Genomic DNA, 20,581 nt, shown 5'->3' with positions numbered 1-20,581 from the left:
ACATGTGCGGATGCCATTTAGTAGCTAAAAGACACCTTTGCTGTGCAATGAATAAATCCAGGTTACTGCAGTTTCAAGACTTTTATTTGTGAATTTGACCCTTTTTTGTTGTTGCAGCCTGGAATCTGGTTAATAAAGTTGATTCAAACAAACACTGTGACGTCACTATAAACAATGGCAACTAGCGGTTCATCTGTAACAGTTCTGACTCCGAATGGGAGAAGACAAACGGTTAAAGTGTCTCCAAACACACCCTTGTTACAGGTCAGTTGTGTTTAAGAAGCATTTTGTGGTTTCTGACTTTTACGGGTTAATATTTTTGCTTTACTTCGTGAGCACGCGCCAGCGAACTGTTTTCTCAGTTAGCATGCTATGCTAACCCCTGTTAGCCAGTGACAGATCATTTTTCAGTTTTAATACCCATGTCACTTGTAAGTTTTGGCGAGTATTTTTCTTTAGATTACCCGCTTTATTTCTCGTACTCAGGTCCTGGAGGATGTCTGCAAAAAACATGGATTTGATCCCGACGATCACAGTTTAAAGTAAGTGTTAGTTCCACTCTGTGCTATTCTATTTCATGAAGATCCGATGACATTTGCTTCTTTCAGCTCACAATTAATTTTACAAATAAAGGATCACAATAGTGCTGATACTGATAATAGTGCACGACATAAAAACAATGTGTGCATTAAAATAGAATAGGTGCTGGGACTGACGTTGTTGTTTGGGTCTGTTAAAATCCACACATTTAACAACTTTAACTTTGAGTTGACAAAATGCAGTTCTTTATATTTCTGCAATAATATTATCTCAACTTGTGCTGTCAGAAAGTCACAACCAAATGTTGAAAAATATACTCAACGTGCAGGTGTGATTGAAAACCCCAAATTAAAAGGCATCAATTGTGTTAATTTCCAGCTGTATATTTTTTTCCAAGCTGATATATATTTTTCTGTAAAGGTTTAAAGCAAACTTATCTATCAATATGATGAATTCTGTTTGATTAGCATGGGAGATAAATAATCATGAGCTCTGATTATCCTTCTTTTCTTCCCAATCAGACTAAATTCTGCCTGGCTTTACCCGCTGTGCCCCAAATATAGTTGTTTAGCCCCTATATGGTGGCTTTTACACAAATATAGTCCCGGTAATGAGTCTCATATCACACATTTAGGTTTTGTGATGGGTTGTGAGCAGGCCCAGCTGGCAAGAAACAAATGCAGCTAAATTTTGAGTTTGTCAGAAAAACAAATGTGAGTCATAAATTACTTGGCTGGTATGTAACTTCAGATAACAACAGAGCTGAGATTAATATGGAAATCATTGTTCAACTTATATCAGTTACTGCAATTTAATTGGGTTAACAGTATTTGGTGTCATTGTGAAATGTTTTGCTGGTGAATAAATATCAGATAAAGTAACTGTATTGGGTGTTTTTTATTAAATATGTAATTATATATTTTATTTATTCAAAATCAGGTAGTGACTCTGAAGCTGAGTTTTCATAATTATTATCACCACTGTCGGCAGGTTTCAGAGGACTGTTCTTGACCTGATGCTGCCATGGAGGTTCGCCAACCTTCCCAACAACGCAAAACTGGAAATGGTGACAAGTACAAGGAAACAAAGTGTGGCTGACAGCCAGGTTAGTTAAAAAAAACTTTGGATATTTATGTGTATCAGAGACAAAGACAGACAAAGGTGTGCAAATAGTTGTTGATAAAATGAAAACACCAACAGTCTGAGCTCTCAGTGAAGCGTGTAAGAGATGATTGCGTTGGATTAGCATAGTTTCTGGTGTGACTGTTTATAGTTTAGTTTATACCTGTCGGATTAGTGTATAAGTGTTGTGTTTTTGTTTAATATAATTTTTATTGGAACAGCACATGATTAGTGGGATGAAAGTAACTTGCGTCATGTTTGTCTAATCCCAGTTCACATCACTGATTAGTGGGTGAAGAGTCCAGAACTCGGTCAGGTTCTTCTTCACAGAGATGAGAACCGCTGAGATCATAGAGTTAGTGAAATGCATTTCTGTGAACACTTGGCCACCAGAAGCCAGTTATCCCTGTTTTAACTGTAATGACACTTCTTACCTAAAACCTAAATGTAAAATCATCTTAAGTCCAAGCTTTCACTTTTTCACTTTCTGTATTTGTTCTGCAAATCCTTTTTTCTACAGAAGGATACAGTAATTGCTGTAGAAACATGCTTTAGTTCATTTTTTTCAGAGTAAAGTCTCTTTCAGAGTAAAGTCTACTGGATGATGTTTCTTTAAAAATATTGTTGTGAACGCAGTTTGGCAAAGTTAAGGTGCTTCATGCGGGTTAGGAGTGCACAACTGCTATGTAGCCCGATTATTGCAGTATTTACAACATTTTATCCTTGATCATTTACTTGTTTGTGTTTTGGGATTTTGATCTCTAAGAAGGAAGACTTCAGAAAGAAAGGACAATATGAGTATCAGGATTGAGATTAATGTGTTTTAGTTTGCAACAATTTATTTAATCCTAACTGACCCCAAATAAGGAGCTGCTCATTCTTTTAATGACTATTTAACAAAAAACTATGATTCTAAAATTTAATGGGCTCAAACTGTGAGAGTTGTTCAGTCAGCGTTTTCACCTATGTGTGCACGTTTGTTTGTCTGTGTGTTAGCAAAATATATTGTGAACCACTGAATGGATGAACATCTAACTTGATCTTAAAACTCCAGCGTGAAAAGCAGAGGGCGTCATGCATTAGGCCCTTTATTGCTGCTGCGGTGGTTTGGTGGTCGGTGCATCGGTCTAATAAACCTGAGGTCGCAGGTTCGAACCCAGGTTACGGCAGGATGGGCATCCAGCATAAAACAATTGCCAAATCGTTCGTGGGAGTTAGCTCGCTGTGACATCCCATGAAGAAGGGAGCAGCCAAACGAACTTACTAATTACTTTAATTTATTAATATGTATTTTTGGTATTTTAATATTTAGGTCATCAGTGTTTGTCTTTATTTGTCGGTGCTGAAAGTGGATGAATTCTCAGTTTGTACTCAGTCTCTGACTTGTATCCAAAAAAAACAAAAAACAAGACTTTGTTGTAATTGCGCAGTACTTTCCTATGACATCATAGCTTCATAATCTAAGCAGTAAAATCACGGCTGGGTTTGATCTGCTGTTCTGTTCATTTGATGGATGGTTGACTGTTGATCCCTCCCAGATCTTACACACACACGCACACACACACCTTTGGCAGTGTGGTGTGTGAGAGTGTTTGGCGTTTGGCCGTTGACAGCCAGTGCTTTCGTTTCATCTCCCCCGGTGTTGAGTAAACGTAAACAACTTGTAGTGTGACTCAGAGCGAAAGAACAACAGACCCGAACTGTTGCCTGGTGTTACTCATTTTCAGACTGATGTAGGCCCACATGTGCGGCTTCATCAAGTCCGATTATCAAAAAGTTTATTTCCTTAAGAGCCAAGAACGTTTAAAAGGCCACCTGGGGAGATGAAGGGCGCTTCACGCAAGCGAGTTTCCTTTTTCAGCAATTAGGGAAATTTTTGCCCCAGATTTCATCACAAAGTGAAATCTTTCAGGTTGAGGTGTACGTGTACATAATGGTGTTTTTAGATTAGTGCTCAGGAAATAAAACTGCTAACGATGTACAGAATATCTGCAGGAATGCTTCAAGGTGTTTGAATTTAGTTTTTGGTGTCAGAACTCTCCAGTATTTAACCTTTTAAAGTTAGTTATCAATAAATGGATGCTGATCATTTCTGACATCTGTTTATTTTTTCATCATGTTTGTTTGTTTATTTCTGAACTCCCCCCGTTTGTTCCTGTCAGCGTCAGGTTCGAGTTGCGCTCCAGATGGAGGACGGCTCTCGGCTGCAGGACTCCTTCTCCTCTGGACAAAGTCTGTGGGACCTGATCACACATTTCCCTCAGATCAGGTGCAAACACGCTCCCTCTTTCTAAGGTTTATCTGCGTGGATTCGTTGGAGAACTTTCCCTCCGATAGACGATTGTTTGAAGACTTAACTTTGTGTCGTAGAATTAAATATTAATTTGTTCTTTTTAATGTTTTAAAATGAGTAAATCTGGATTTCTAATTGATCAGAGCTTTGTTATTATTTAAAGTTAATCACTTTTAAAATAAAAAAGAACTTCTGTTTATTAAAAGTCTATTAATCAAAACTATAGTTTCATATTAAATAAGAATTAATAAATAAAACATAAACTAGTGCAATCCTCTTGAGTTTTGTCTCATCATGCACTCACGCCTGGTTTCTTCTTCACTGAAACACAAACTTGATCTGATCCAGGCAGCAAAAATGAGTATTGTTTTCTACAATTTTGATAAAGACTTGTGGTCACTAGTAAAGTGTATTTTAGCTGTTAGAATTCAGTATATTTTATTTTTTTTATTTGGAGGTTAGACAATGTTTTAATGACAGGAAAGATTTCTGTTCAACCGGCTGCTCGATATTCTGTAAAAGACAGTCTTTAAAGAAAATGGTCAGCATTAAATAATAATTTACAGTCTGATGTATCGTTACTTTATTTTAGTCAAATTAAAATAATTTTAAACAATAAGATATGACCAAAACGTGCTTTGTTTGTCTTTAAAGGTACATTGAAACTAAGAAGTTTTTGACTCGTGTCATACGCTGCCTGTGTGTTTTCCTCTTCATTCTTCTCTTTTTAAGAAAATATTTTGTCCAAATTATTGATTCTGATCCAGTGAAGCAGCCTCTAACTGTTAGCCAAAACTACCTACATTCTTTTAAATATACCAGAAAATTAAAAGTTTTAAAGTCTGAGTCTGAAACTTTTTTTTTGCAGTGTAAGGGTGGTCATCTTGTTAAAAATAAAAAACACAGAGCTCAGGCCAAGATAACGTTCACTTCCCTGTTAAAGCTTTCCCACACATCGCCCATTTCACACACACACACACACACACACACATACACACATGCAGCTGTTGCTCAGTAGTTCCAGCTGTGTGACTCCAGGTGCTCCTGAAGCCCACCAGCCTTCATCTCATCTCTATTAAATGACATCACTGCATATCCTGATCCTTTTCCAGGGAAGTTATACTTCCATGAAATGTGCATCAGCTCCACACCAACATAAAAAAAAGCTTTTGGAATGTTGGGAAGCAGCTGGGTAAGCTTTGATTTTTAGAATGGAGAGGAACAATAGTAAAACATTTATGGTTCAATTAGTTTCTGCACAACATCGTGCCCACATGGTTTACACATGCAGTCAGTGTGCCACTGCATAGCAGGACGTTTTATTGTACGATCCCACAGCAGATCGCTCGCTCTGAAAAGGAGAAAGTTACTTCTGTGTTTTGTTCTGAATCGAACTTAGCTCATAATTTTTATGTCTGTTTTCCCCCCCCTGAATGTCACTGCCTCTCCAGTGTGTCAGAGCTGTCCGAATCAGGAGCCACGCCTGTGTGTGTTTACATGAGAGACGAGGTACGCTGCGTGCCTTTTACTCTTCCTTTCTAGGAGATGAAAGTGAGTTTTACGATAACACAGCTGTTTCTGTGTGTGTGTGTGTAGGTGAGCGGGGAGGAAGCGCTGAAGAAGGCCACGCTGAAATCTCTGGGTCTTACAGGAGGAAGTGCCATTCTCAGGTGGGCTGTGTCTGTTCAGTTTTCTTCGTTTAGAAGATAAATTTCAGTTCACTCTCAGAATAAAAATCTGTTTACCTGCATCGAGGCTGGATCTACTGAGTTCTCTTCAGAGGCATTTTTATCCCCCGCCACTGAGAGGCAAAGGGCAATAATGTTTTTGCTTTTGTCTTTGTTTGTGTTTGTAGTGTTAGCAAAATATCTCATAAACCACTGGACGAATTTTAATGAAACTTGCAGAATGTAATCATCGGATGTCCATCTACTCTACAGCTGATTAACTGTAGGAGTCAACCCAATTCAAGATGGCCACCATAGCTGATCGACCTTAGCAAACACAAAAAATGGTTCTAACTTCGTCAGTTTTACAGATACCGAGGTGTGGTAGTAGCAGAGAGTCATCCACAACACATAGTCTTAGCGCCAACAGATCTCACAATACAATATGAGATTACTCTTAATTTTATTTACAAGGTTTGACCAAAAAGACTACTCCATCATTCCTCAGCATAAAATGATTTTAGTTTAAAACTCTCGGTGGGCAATATGAATCCTTCGAGGAATGATAGAGCTTAAATCTTTAAAAACAAATATGTTAAGATCCACAAAAAATAAATTTGTAGAGGAACACACTGTGAAAATATAAAAAAATCAGCAATAAAAAGTTGGAAACACAAATATAAACCAATGTCAGTTAATGATGTTTCACTTAAAATTATAATTGCTGGTTTCTGCTCATTACCTAATTCCTGTTGGCACTTTGAATTATTACAGAATTACTTTAAAAAAGTTCATGTTTAAATGGGAATACATCCCATAGTATTTCTCTAAATTATCATCTTCTTGACGAAAGATAAATCATCAACTTCAGCTGAAATAAATTATATTAAAAGTTTCTTTGTGTAGCTTTTTCAAAAGGAAAATCCTGAAACTCTTTTTATTCATAACTGTTCTGTAACTGCTGTGACCCGCTAACGTCGGTTTTAACGTTTAACGTTTAATGTGTTTAAGGTTTCTTCTTAAAAAGGACAAAACACCGGGGGAGGAAGATGAAGCCGCTGCAGTGCCAATCCCGCCCGTCGCCAAGGAAACCAGACCCAGCCCGTCACCTCGGCCTGATCCTGATCCCGCTCCGTCGCTTTCAGGGGTAACGCCGAAATCTCTGCCGACTGAAAACTCCATTCCCATCGAGCCAATGGAAACGCCGCCTGTTCCAACTCCTGCCGCCGCTGCGAGCACCGCTCCTGTTCAGCAGGAGGACGCTCCAGAGCTTCCGGAGGCGGTTCAGCCCAGAGACCCCCCCACGGGAGGCGAAACGGTAACCGAGGATGGAGAAGAAGCGGGGCCGTCAGGACTGAACTCCCACCCGTCTTCCTCCTCCTCCTCCTCCGCTCCTCCAGCTCCTTCAACTCCTTTTATTCCTTTTTCCGGAGGCGGTCAGCGCCTCGGGGGCCAAAGAGAAGAAACAAGTTCTCGCTCACTGTCTTCATCATCATCTTCATCTCTGTCGACTCTTGCTGCACCAGTAGAATCACCCAAAGCCAAGAAACCCAAATCCAGCCACAGTTCTAACACCAAGGTGAGCCTCAGCATCACAAAACGTACAAAAATCAGGAAAATCAAATCAGTTTTCTTTATAATTAATAAACCTGAGAGTTACAGAAATAGTTTTAATATCTGCTTTAAGTAGAAATTAAAATTTACTGAACTACTATAAAATTTTATATTCAAATGTGGATTTTCTGATTGAATTCTTTAAAACACATTTAAAAGTGAAACTGGGTTTTCTTTTTATCCTGAATTTGCATGAAGCTGCAAAGGTTTTTGGTTAAAAAATGTCACAAAAATATTTTGTTTTTGAAGTGTTTTAAATTAAAAGTCTTTCTTTTAAAGAGAGAATTTATTGATAGTTTTTTTTAGCTGTTTAATCTAATTTGCTCTTTTAGTATAATGTGCTCTGCTGGAGCAATATTTATATTAGCAACAAGTTTTTTTCTTTTTTTTACTTGAAAACTCCTTTTAGCTCTGGCTGATAGATAACATTAGTTATTTTTGTTTGTTTGTGTCTGTCAGGGTAAAACTGCGAATTTGGAAGACCAGGAGATGGATCATTTGGAGGCGTTTTTGGAGGTAAACCTGTTTCACTCCTCTGTGATATCTTTAATTCAGTTTATCATCTTCTCCAGATGTGGGCTTCCACACTGACTTTAATTACTTGTCATGGTTATAATCATGATGTCACAGGCGAGGACATTAATGTGGACACACATTATTAATCGACTGTCTTTCTGTCTGCAGCCGGTGGAGAGGGAGCCTCTGATCTATCACCTGGACTCCACGTCCCGTCACACGGAGGACAGCGAGGACCTGCCTGACGAGTTCTTTGAAGTGACGATGGACGACGTGCGGAAGCGCTTCGCCCAGCTGAAAAGCGAGAGGTTCGTCAGAGGAGGTGGCTTTGAATCAGAACACTCAGTGCGCAATATTTAGTTTAAAAGTCTCGTTGCTGCAGAAACGCATCTGAATCCGACCTGTGGTCCTGCACGCTTAGAAACAGATAATTAGACAGTTCTGCGTGCGGTCCTGCTGTGTTTTGTCAATATATATAACCTTTAATTGTTGAATACCAGAGCAGTGAAGAGAGGCCACTGGCAGGGCGACCATCGAGCATCGCTGGCTGCGTTTTGAAGTTTTTTTTTCTTCTATCTATTATGAGCTTGAAGTTTTTATTTATTTATGAGCGCTTCTTCGAAACAGATGCATCTAAGTTTACTCTGCGCTCTCTGGATGTGGCCGCAGCTGTGGAGACATTGTGTGTGTTTGCATTCATGTTCCCTTTCATAAAACACCACACACACTACAAAGGCTTCCAAATGCAGCGTACTGGGAGCAATTAGTGAGTCTGTTTTGTGTAGATCTTTCAGTCTTCGACCGAACGCCATCAGGTTGAGACCTCGCCGCGCACAACCTTTAATCTCTGTCAACATTAACTTAGCAGGCTGCCTCATTGCGACGCTGCTACCATGTCAATGACTGCAATTACCAAGGGTGGAATTAAGCCGACCACAGCAATTTGTCTCTGCCTCTGACATGCACGACACGCAGACACGACCACACACGAGCGAGGGCAGGAGATTTAACGCTGCTCATCTTTTTATGAACAACTAAACAGCCTGGGTTTTATTTCTGTTTTATTTTTTTATTTCTTTAGGAAGTTGTTAGAGGAGGCTCCGCTTATGACTAAATCTATGAGAGAAGCGCAGATGAAGGAGAAGATGGAGAAATATCCCAAAGTGAGTTCGAAGCACGATCCCGTTCCCGTTATCGGAACCATACGTTTCTTTAAAAAAAACAAAAACACTGACTATAAATATCTTCTGCGTCTCCAGGTGGTCCTGAGGGTCCAGTTTCCAGACAGATATGCTCTCCAGGGCTTCTTCAGGCCTCTTGAGACAGGTTTGTGTTGGAGAGGGTTCATTTCACCTGCCACAGGTATGGCTGCAATGTAAAAATCTGCTCGTGGCTTCCTCACCACATTTATGACCGTAGCCACAGCAGAGTGACAGAGACAGAAAGAATGAGACCAGCCTGTAATTCCAGAGCAACTAATTAGAGGGAAATTTCTTCTGAAACACGAGTTACAGTCCACACAGCGAGCGGCAGAGGTTTGTTGTAGTTTAACGCTCCAGCTGATTTTCTGCGTCTTCTGTCCAGTTGGTGATGTGAGACAGTTTGTGAGAAGTCACCTGGAGGATCCTCAGCTCAGTTTCTACCTGTGTAAGTATCATCCGATCTCTCACTAATGAATCACACCCTCTTCATCCATCAGAATTTACCCAAATAAAGTGTGAAATGTAAAACGTGGTCATAAGTTTTAATCACACTGACACAGAAATAAACCTAAAATGATCCAATAGATAAGTAGGGATAGTTTTATATACATGAGATGAAACTACCAAAGTTACAGTACCAGTATTTACTGTTTGATCCTTTTTTGGTTTTAGTTTTAACCAGTGGTTAGCAACCCAAGGACCACAATCCTGCATGTTTTAGATGTTTCTCTGCTTCAACACACCTGACAGGAAAGAATGGGTGAGTAACAGGCTCCTGCAGAACTTCAGGAAACGCTAAAGAGGTGATTCAAGCACTGAATCAGGTGTTTTGAAGCAGGGAAACATCTAAAACATCTAAAACATGCAGGATAGTTATTTAGATAATTATTTTACCTACCAATAAGATAATTAAAATGTTTATTTTATTTTTCTTGTTGCATTTAATTTCTTTAAACATTAGAGCTTCCAGAATCTGTCACTTCAGGATTCTGAAATGCTTCCTGTAACCAGAAGACATAGACAAACAACTAAGACAAACTTTTAGTTTCATTATACAAGCCAGTAATATTTATCTGTAACTTTATGTTAATATTTTTATGCTTCAGCTTTATTTGGAATGGCTGCGTCTTCATCGCTCGCTGTTCTTTCTCTCCTGAGCTTTGCTGTATGAATGTTTGGACACAGATTTCCCCAGGAGATTGTACGCACTCATCAAGTTTAAAACGCAACAAGAACTGTTGAAAAGGTCCTAAAAAACAAAACAACTGGACTTCTATTCTGTAGTCGAAGTCTTTGTTGTTTAAAACCTTTTTCCATGACTGAGAATCGACATGAAGCATCAAAACTAAAGAAGGGAAAATGAAGAAGCTGAGTTACAAATCTGTGTATCAACCAAATGCTTTTAAAGATGATTGTTTTCTATATTAAACTGTCACATTTTATGTCTTTAATGTTTTAGAAATCTTGAAAATGAGTGTTTGTCGCAATATTTTAAATGATCTAAAACTAATTGAACTTTTCTGAACCGTAGGAACAAAAGCTGATGAAATGGTAGTCTTATAGAAAAAAATACCACCTGTAACCACGTTGTTTTGATTTGTCTTTAATTTTTCCTTCAATCCTAATTTCGTCATTATCCTAGGAAATGTTTCAACAAGCATTGCATTCCCAGTTTGTGTAATTTCTACCTTTTTTTTTTTCATTTCTTTTAGTCATCACGCCTCCAAAAACTATTCTGAGTGACCCTTCAGCCACTTTATTACAGGTAAGTTTAATAACTAATGTAGTCACTGACGGCTGGAGACTTACAACATATTTTCTGTTGCAGTGTCACAGAAAGCGATCAGTCACAGCCTCTTTTAGGCCGTATTCTAGGCTGCGCACATTATTGTGTTGCCCACCTTGACTCCCAAGAGCCTAATCTACCGAAGTACAGTTTTGAAATGAGGATAGGCAGATTTAGACCATTTTTTTCAGTAAATGTAATGATTATTGGTGTGTTTAGAGCTGGTTGTTTGTCTCGGATGGTTTCTGCTGTAAAGAGATCTCCCTTGCAGGTGTCAAAGTGCGGCTCTTGAGATTTGTTGGAGATGCTGGCGACGACTCTATTTTTGAAAAAAATGAGAACCCCGCGAACGTTTCGAGACGTTTTGGAGACTCCCTTCTGAATGCCGTTCGCTATCTAGTTATAATAAAATAGTAGCTTTTAAGCTTGTGGACAGTTTCATTGGAAAATCGATCATAAAATGTCTGATTTATCTAAAAAAAAAAAACTATGTTTGAGTTAAACTCCAACATAACAACAACAACGAAACTTAGATTTTTTTCTTTCCCTCAGCAGGAACACATGTAACGTGTAAAACGCTTTGGCTGGTTTGTGTCTCCTCTTCAAAGCCCCTTTACATTCCCCCCCACCTCCCCTCTTTTCTGTTGCTTCTACTCACACTTGTTACACACACACACACACACACACACACACACACACACACGTCTCCACTGTCCTTGACCCCAGCTGGGCTTGATTTTTCCCAGACTGGCACATGGGGTTAATACAGGCCTCGCTTTGATCTCCACACACGGAGCGGTGGGCAGCCAGGATGCTTTGTTGCCTTTGACTTTAGAGCGACTGAAGACGTAGTAATGAAAGAGATACACATTTAATTAACAAGATCCTATTTTATTTTTATTTTTTGATACAGTGTGTTAGAGCAAGTACAACATCGGCTCCATTTCACTCGACCTGAAAAAGCGGAGGACCAGTAGGGAGGGCGAGAAAGCTGTTTGAAGTTTTATCATGTTGTGATGAAGATTGAGTCCTCGGAGGGACTGGTACAAAAGATAACAATCCTGAAAACCATGAAAGCTCACTTTGAAATGTGTCTTTGTTGGCGTGTGTGTGCCTCTCTGGTGTCACGATCTTTTTCAGTCCAGTCAGATGTTCTGGCGTTTGCTGCCCGTGTCTCTTTGTTCTTCGTCTTCCTGCCTGTTTTTCACTACTCGTCCCTCTCCTGCACCCCAACTCCCAACTTTTTGTGTTTCCTCCGCCTCCAGCACCCAGATGATCTCCCTCTCCGGCCCTCTCTTGTGCCTCACCCCTCCTCTCACCCCCATGTCTCTATCCATTAGGGACTTGAAAGCGTTAAAGTGCACAAAAACAAAAAATCTTTAATCCCCTCTGTGTCACTTCACACTCTCACACTCTGTCTGGCACCGTTTGCGTTTCTATACGTCAGTCTTTAACCCAAAAAGACACGCGAGGAATCTTTTAATCTTTTTTTTTTTTCATGTCACGCAGACACGGCTGCATATGTCTTCCTCTCACACGCGCACAAACACGCAAACTTTAATCACTTTGTGTCATGTCAGGAAAGGAATGTTTCCCAACCCAAAGAAGCCCTTTGATACCAGGCGTCCCCTCCCTCATCCGTCTGCCCCTCCGTCCTCCATCGGGATCCGCTCAGCCTCTTTCTGCCGCTGCCTTTCATGTTTTTACGCACTCACTCTTTCCCTGGGCTCGGCCCGTCGGCCCGGCTGACCCGGAGTGCTGCTGCCAGAGGGAGCAGGATGGCAGGAATGCCCGTTGTTCCACTGTAACACATTGTTTCCTGCTCGCAGGGCTGCGATTAGAGCAATTAGGCTGGTGTGTCCCAATTTAGCAACCAGCCACACAAAGGACAGAGTGAGGCGGGCTGAAGGTTCATCCGACACCAGCAACTCACGCTGCAGATCAGTCTGGAGTCAGCTGGTATCAGTAAAAAAGTACTTTTCCATCACACAAGTACGGTTTTATTAAAAGAGTTATATACAGTAAAGTTTATATTTGCAAGCAGAGTTAATCTATTAGATGCTGAAGGATTTTCAGCATGATTTAGTGCAATAAAAATGTGCACACTGATTGGTTTCTTTATATTTTGAGCTCACAACAAACTCCTGGAAAATAAGATAACTGCTTGCAAAAAAAGACGATCAAATATTAGAGCGCAAACATGATTAGTAGGATAAAAGGTGACATTTTTAGTTGTGGTAAAAAGTTGTTTTCTATGGATGCCGTTACAGTTATTATTGTTTTATGAAAGAAGTCAAAAAGTCTCTAAAAGTTGAAGTCTGGAATTGCTTGAATTTAGGATAAAATGACTTGAAACTGTAAATTTACTGTTTTTATTATAAACTGCCAATTTGATATAAAACTGCTTTTTTGAAAAAGCTGATATTTTGCTCTTAATAAGACAGTTCAGCAAACAACACTGTTTTATGTAGCTTTATTGTGTTACTTATTTAGATTAGTATGCATTTTATTAAAATTAGTTAAAGCAGACTGCCTCTTTTGAACCTAATGCTCTTGTGTTGCTCACAAAACTATATTTATACAATATTTCAGTCATTTGAAAGACTGTTTTGGTACAAACAGTTAATAAATGATGCAAAGTAAGCTGAAACACGTGACATTTTCACCTAATTTTAGATTTTATCACAGATTTTGTTCTCTAAATCTGCATAACATCAAGTTTCATGTGATGAAGAGAAATCGTCATTTTAGGTACACGTGAACTGTTCATCAGTTATTGAGCTAAATTAATATATAACAAGAAGCTGGAAGAGATTTTAAATTAACGTTTATAATGCTTGAATTTCAGTTTGGAAGAAAAACACCATAATTTAAAGCTGCAACAAACGTTTTAAACTCACCTTTCTGTGGATTAACATCAATGTTTCCAGTTCCCTGAATGTCTCTGTGGAGCAGAACCTTAATTTTTCTGCAGCATTTGGGCTTTTCTTGCAGCCTGAAAGGACTAAAAGGGAAATATTTAATAACTCAGTTGTGGGTCTGTTTGTCTGTTAAGAAAATAAATGTAATTTTGGTCACAAACCCTTCATTCAAGTTGTAAGGATCCTGCCGGTTCAAAGAGGAAACTGATGTTTGTCTCCATCTTGTTTTGTCTCCTTTTTTTCCTCTTGGCCGCTTATTGAAATATTCACGTGTGTCTTTCGTGCGTTGAACACATTTTCTCAAACTGTTTTTGTTCCTGTCCCGTTAGATCGTCAGAGTCACGTCCCGCCTGCCTGTTTGTCTGTGTTTCTACCTCAAAATTGTGAGGCTGATAATAAATCTGCCTGCGTCTGGTCCATTATAACCATTAAGATGCTCTGCTGGAGGAATGCGATGCTTCAGGGGTGAAAGTGCTTTCACTAACCATTTGATTGGTGCTCATTTTGTGGTCTGCTTCAAAGAACCGCGGTTGCTGGTTCAGATCCCCGAGCTGTGAATCATTCTCTGAAATGAGCAGCACTTTTTGCCTCAGATTTGGCAGTAACATTAGGTTAGCGCGATGCAGGAGTTTTGTTTGGATTTGTTTTCCTTGTTTGCAGAAATTGACATGTGTGCCAAACTTTTCTGCTGTTTACGGCCTTCACACTCCGTCCGCCTGTCCGTCTGTTTGTCTGTCTGCAGGCCGACTTGTTTCCTGGCGCTCTGGTTTACTTCGGCTCCGACGTCAAGAAAGGTTCCTGTCTGGTTCCTTTTATTTTCATGCTGATTTCAATTATGTTCTTGTGGATCACTGAGGAATGTAATAAAACACAACAATAGTTCACAATGTGTCTGTTTTTTCTCCGCAGATTTTTACATAAAGAGAGAACTTCTTGGAACCTCAGTTTCGGCCTTGCAAGCAAATAAGTCCATAGAGAGGTATGAAAGCTTGTGTGTGTTTAATTGTGCACCTGGCTGTGTGTGTGTGTGTGTGTGTGTATATATGTATATATGTGCACATGTGCACATGTATCCCACAGCAACCAGCCTATTTTTCCGTCACAAAGCTGTCATCTTTGGAATCTCTTTGAGGTTCTGCCTAACAGCAGGTGCCTCCTCGCGCCCTCGTTTCCTACACACACACATCTACACACCATGGTCCAGTCATTCTAAAGATAGAGCTCCAAAGTGACCCTCAACTCTTGTCCTTTTGCGACTTTAATAAGCTTGTTTTGTCGTCTCCATTTTACATTTTTATCTCATTTACCCGTGGCTCATCTCTTCTGCCAGAAATACAACAAACAGTGTTTTTGTCTGTCTCTGTGTGTGTCTGTTAGCAAAATATCTCACGAATCTCTGGACAGATTGTAATGAAACCTGTAGAAAGTAATCATTGGATGTACATCCACAACCATAGCTGTTATAGCCAAAAATGGCTGTAACTGAGTCAGTTTTACAAATACTGAGCTAAAACGTGGGGTGGTAGTAGCTGAGAGTCAATCACAACACATACTCTGAGCAAGACATCACAAAGTATGACCAAAACAACTCTCATCATTTCTCATCATCAGATGATCTTAGTCCAAAACTCTGGCTTGAAACGTGGCGGGTGATATGCATTTCTTCAGGTTTATAAAGTTATTCAGGTTTTTGTTCCCTCTGATCCCTCCTTCTCCTTCCAGCTGCATGATCCATCCTCCGAAAACCTCCTCCAGCTCCGCAGGAGTCGAGGAACCTCCGCCGCCTCCAGAACCAGCGGAGGATTCTAACAGGTCGGCACAAGAAGAACCAGACCCATCAGCCCACACCCAGGCCGCTAAACCGGCCAGAACTGAGCCGGGCAAAGTGCCCAAGTGGCTCAAGCTGCCAGGTGAGGACAGGAACAACCAGACAGAAAGCATCAGTGTTACACAGATGTTTACATTTATTTTAGGTTAAACTGGGTGTGTTTACATCTTCAGCACTACAAGGAACCACACGGTTTAAATCCTTTGCTCATGTAATTTATATTATCCTTGGAACATTTCTGTATCTTACAGCTACTTTTGAATATAACATGTCCTGCAACAGAAGTAAAAAGACAATTATTTTTCCTCAGTGACAGTTTTTGGCCTGGAACATGGTTTAATGTAGGTTTATGTTACTTTTATCCTTTAGAAAACGAAGAATCCTGAGTTGTTTAAATTCTGTTTGGTTTAAAGTTAGTATGAGCTGAGAGGGCAACAAAAACTGAATTTATCTGGCTTAAAAACAGGTGAAAAACAAGAAAACGGCTGCAGTCGCCATGTTGTTACACAAAGTCTATATCAGGCTGCCCCCGAGTGGCAGCAACAGGCTACGACATGAACACGAGCAGCACGTGAACCTCCACCTCCTCCTAAAACACCATCAGGTCTTAAAGGTCATCCAGTCTGCTGACTCTCTGCTGCAGCTTCCTGGAGTTAGGTTGTTGTAAGAAGTTATCTTCCTCACAGTCTCCTGGTGTGTTTGTTGCTCATCATCATCATCAGGATAATTAATGCAGCGTTGACGGGATTTGTTGCACGTTTTAAAAGACAGATTTCCTTCCCTGTGAGTGTTTCAGGTTCAGGTTTGATCATTAAAACAAAACGATTTTCAATTTATTTTCCCTGAATTTTTAATTTTGAGTGTTTTGACAATGTTTGCGTGGAAAGGTTTGTTTGTTGTTTTGGTGGACAAACCCCTCTCTGTTTGAACCCTGTTAGTTTTACTCTTTATTTATGACATTTTTTTATGTTTTAAGGCCCGTTTCTTTGTTTTCCTCGCAGGTAAGAAGTAGGACGTCTGCAGCGGGACGATCGGTGACGAGCTCAAACCTTCGCTTCTGCAGAAGTTTACCTTTTAGAACAAACTGAACAATAATTCATAACGAGAGACGCCTGAATCCAAACAGGTGTGAAAATAAGAGTTAACCGGTGGGGAAAAAAAAGAATTTCCAAGAAGATAGCTGTTTCTGAGAGAAGTGTGCTGTGGAGGAGATGATGTGCAAATTTAATAAAAGTTGTTGTAAAAAATAAAGAGTTTAGTGTTTTCTTGTCTTTAACTTAACTTTATAAAAGGATTTAAAATAAATCTAGACAATTACAACCCCCCTCCCATCAGTAGGCTCATGATTTTAATGTTTTTTTCTTATTTAGCTTAAGAATTAGGTTAAAAACTTTAAAATATTTTGTTTACAATAGTATATATAGAGCATTGAGTTAAATCATTTTAGTTCTCCAAGCTGTTCTCTACCAGTTAAAGACTATTAATGACAATAATTAATAATGAGCTGCTCAACTTTAATTTTAATTTATTTATTAATGATTTACTATAACTGTAAGCTGGTGCCGTTTAACCTCCTGCTGCTGCTTTTAAATGTAAACTTGTCCACAAAAAGTAAAAATGTATTAGTGGCAAAAAAAATAAAAGAATTTGACTTTTTCTGACGTGTCTTTTACTTGCATCTGATGTAAATTACTGTAATGAAATAATTCTAAACAATTTTACAAAAAACATGACAAAAATCCAAAAAATGTAGTCAGTTTAGTTATTTATTTAGTATTTAATAACCTTTTATAGATGATAAAAAGGGAAAAATAAAGAGATAAATGATCTTATGATGTTTAAAAGACCAAGAAACTCATAATTTTATTTTTAAAACTAATTGTTGCTTAAAAATCTCCAGTTTTTCGCCGTTATTCTTCAGTTTTCAGGTCAGATCAGAGATGATCGTTGTTGCATTTTGAGAGACTACTTTTTAATCCAAGGAAAAAAAATATTTGTAGATTTTTGTAACTGAAAAAAATCAATGATACATTTAAGGTCTTGTGGATTTATTTCAGTTAAATAATAAATAAACAAATTCAACACAAAAGATTTATTTTCAAAGCTTGTTTTTTATTCATTATTATTTGCTGTTTGTTTACTTCTTCTCACCAGTTGAAAGGCTCATAAAGCAAACATAAAATTCGTTATTTTATTAAAAGAAGCAGTTTTTAAAACCGTAAAAAAAGTGGAGACAGAAGGATCGACTCGGACCAGCAGGTGGAGGCAAAGACCTGAAAACATGAAAAACCTTCATCCATCAGGTCTCTGCAGATCCCTGAAACAACTTCAATATTTATTCTTTATATTTATATTTGTTTATTCATATAAATATTCATTTTCACCTCAAATATCAAAACTGTGGGTTAAAATCAGGGTTCCCAAGCTGTGGCTCGAGGGCCACATGAGGCTTTTTGACCAAAACTAACATTAAACTAAATTGTATTGATTTTTTTTTTAAAAAACTTTTTCCAGAATTACGTGAACGATTCGACACAAAGAGTGAAACGTGTCGATCGACTGATGCTGTCAGTTTGTTAACCGCTTCATTAATCCAACTTCATTAACCAAACAGTTAAATCTTTCTCCTAAATCCACCAGAAAACTTCTTGGAATACCTTTAAGATGAGTCTGTTAGATAACAATATGAATTACCTTTAATAAAAAATATGATTAAAGTCAAAGTAAAAGAAGGAATTTGTTTTTATTATAAACATATAAGTCAGAATTACCTATCCAACAAACAAGCCTGATTTTTATGTTCTTTTTAACTATATGTTGTATTATTTCAAAGAAGGAAACTTAATGTTTCCATAAGCGTGCATAGTTCAGTGTTTTCCTTTTTTATCAAGATTTATACAAACTATAAAACATTTTTGTTTCCTTCCTAATGTGTTCCTTCCTTAGTCTTTTATCCTAAAATGTAAAAATTACCAATAAATGTTGAAATTCTTTACATATTTTTCGCCCCTCGAAGAGGCCCGTGAGCTGCTGAGAGATTTTTGTCATTTTTCTCAACTATCAACACGACAAACATCACTCGTTTGAGCCTTTTAGTCTTTTTGAAACCTGAATCAAACTCAGAAACTTTTCCTGAATCAGGATTGATGAAAGTTAGATAAAAAAAACAGAAAATCTTCAGATCATCAGGTTGGTGGAAATCATCTTTTTAAAATTTCTTACTGTTTTTTCCACCTTTGTTTTAATTTTACATCTTTTTCAGGTTGAACATGTCAGTTAAAATGATCTAAATCCTGATTTCTGTGTCTATCATCCTGGCAGTCGACCCAACGACCCCCCAACGTGGACCCGGCCCCTCCCCAAATACCTTCCAGACGGCCAGCAGCTCCCCCCCCCGGCCGCTCGCCGCCCGGAGAGGAAGTGTGTGAGGAGGAGTGTGTGCCACGATAAGAAGATGAGGGCGCGTGTGAGGGTTTCTGAACTCAGAAGCGATCGGGTCAGGAAGTCCTTCATCTGAAACCGTTTCTGTCTGAGGAGGGCGAGCAGTCAGCTGAGAGGTGAGCTTCCACGACGGACAAATTATACTAAAACAGAAATTAATTATACTAAAACAGAAATTAATGGGGATTTCAAACCCAATATATTAAACTGAAGGGAATGAAATCAACTTTCAGTCCTTCTTAGTTTAGTTCCAAACTCTTTTTTAATGTCTTTATTAATATTTCTTTGAGATTCATGCTGCTTTCTCCCTCCCAGTCTGTCCAGTTTTTATCTGATCTGATCTGTAAACTCACAGGATTAACCTCTTCTTGTGTTTAAATAAACTCTTTGTAAATTGAATGTTTAGGCCCTCGTCACCAAAACACAAAGTTTGTTCCTTTAGTTGCCAGATTTAATGCGGTTTTAAAAAGCAGAAAATAAATACAGCCAAGAACTCAACATATTTGGCACTAAAACTAAAAGATAACCAGACGAGTAAAGGACAGAAGAATGGACTGTTAGGATCTGGGCTTTCTGATGTGATTATATTCTGTTTTTTGTGCTCAGTTTTGTTCCTTTTGTGTTTTTGTTGAGATGTTTCTTGTTTTGTTTTGCTCCTCATCTCCTCCCTCAGTCAGAAGGTTTCCTTCCCACCCATCTCCACCTGTTCACCTGTTCACTCGTTCACCTGTGTCTGATTCCTCATCAGCTGATTCATTGCTTTATTTAATAAATCTGTTTTGTTCTTTGGAGCTTCTTGCCTCCCTTCTGAGTTTGATCCATCATGTAAACCGGTGGTTCCCAACCCTGGTTCTCGAAGAACACTATCCTGCATGTTTTAGTTGTTTCCCTGCTTTGACACCTGATCTGATGAGTGAATGAAGGAATGAATGAGTGATTAACTCTGCTGAAGAGCAGGGAAACGATGGAAACATGCAGGATAGTGTTCCTTGAGGACCAGTTTTAGAAACCACTGATCTAACCTGTCAAAGATCTTTAAAAGTGATCTACAGAAGACAAACATGTCTGAAAGTCTAAATGTTTTTGGCTCTTGTGTCAAACTGCATTCTGTTTGGTAAGTTTTGATAAATTATCCTAAATAAACTGTGACTTTAAGACGAGCTGCTGAAGCCTGAAGATCCTCTTTATATTTTAGTTTAGGAGATGAGTTTAAGAGGTTTAACAAACAAACGCTCCTTTTAAAAATGAAGTCTCAGATCTGGATTCTGGACAGTTTGAAATAAATCAAACTCTGATTTATTCTCCTAATGTTCTGACAGAAATGGACCTTCAGGGGGGTCCTTACCTGAACCGGAGCGCCCTCTGCTCCTCCCTGGGCGCCGCGCGCCTCTGTCAGCTGGTGATGGGATGCGCGGTGGTTGCCATGGTGACCCACGGCGCTGGATACAGCGGCCCCCACGGCGCCTTCTGCATGGCGGCGTGGTGCTGCTGCTTCGCCGCGACGACGCTCGTGTTCTTCCTGGACGCCACTCGTCTCCACAGCTGCCTGCGCGTGTCCTGGGAAAACCTGACCGTCACGTGCGCCGCCTGCGCCACGCTCATGTGAGTTCACGGGTCCAGGGGAGGAGGCGGGGCTGGTCCAGGTGGTGCT

The 20,581-nt window shown here is 39.2% G+C and overlaps 2 protein-coding genes across 2 annotated transcripts in view; both read left to right on the top strand.

The window, feature by feature from the left end:
• The first annotated feature begins 144 nt into the window (after window positions 1–144).
• aspscr1 (ASPSCR1 tether for SLC2A4, UBX domain containing) lies at window positions 145–17,092 on the top strand. Its single transcript, XM_017417075.3, has 17 exons — window positions 145–264; window positions 487–542; window positions 1,531–1,645; window positions 3,825–3,931; window positions 5,407–5,464; window positions 5,552–5,625; window positions 6,634–7,201; window positions 7,696–7,752; window positions 7,921–8,060; window positions 8,834–8,915; window positions 9,012–9,078; window positions 9,337–9,399; window positions 10,667–10,719; window positions 14,404–14,455; window positions 14,571–14,640; window positions 15,384–15,571; window positions 16,491–17,092. Exons 1-17 carry the CDS (start codon window positions 175–177, stop codon window positions 16,499–16,501), a joined length of 1,851 nt encoding a protein of 616 aa, XP_017272564.1. The 5' UTR covers window positions 145–174; the 3' UTR covers window positions 16,502–17,092.
• A 1,821-nt stretch (window positions 17,093–18,913) lies between these two features.
• LOC108236356 (myeloid-associated differentiation marker-like protein 2) overlaps window positions 18,914–20,581 on the top strand; it is a 3,466-nt gene continuing 1,798 nt past the window's right edge. Inside the window, exons 1-2 of the mRNA XM_017416935.3 lie at window positions 18,914–19,046; window positions 20,250–20,532. Of these exons, the coding sequence (XP_017272424.1) occupies window positions 20,252–20,532 (281 nt within the window). The 5' untranslated portion in view covers window positions 18,914–19,046; window positions 20,250–20,251. The remainder of the gene's footprint in view (window positions 19,047–20,249; window positions 20,533–20,581) is intronic.

Source organism: Kryptolebias marmoratus, linkage group LG3, assembly GCF_001649575.2.
Source record: "Kryptolebias marmoratus isolate JLee-2015 linkage group LG3, ASM164957v2, whole genome shotgun sequence".
Taxonomy (NCBI): domain Eukaryota; kingdom Metazoa; phylum Chordata; class Actinopteri; order Cyprinodontiformes; family Rivulidae; genus Kryptolebias; species Kryptolebias marmoratus.
The sequence above is the reverse complement of the archived record's forward strand: the minus strand, read 5'-3'. Positions and strand labels throughout refer to the sequence as shown.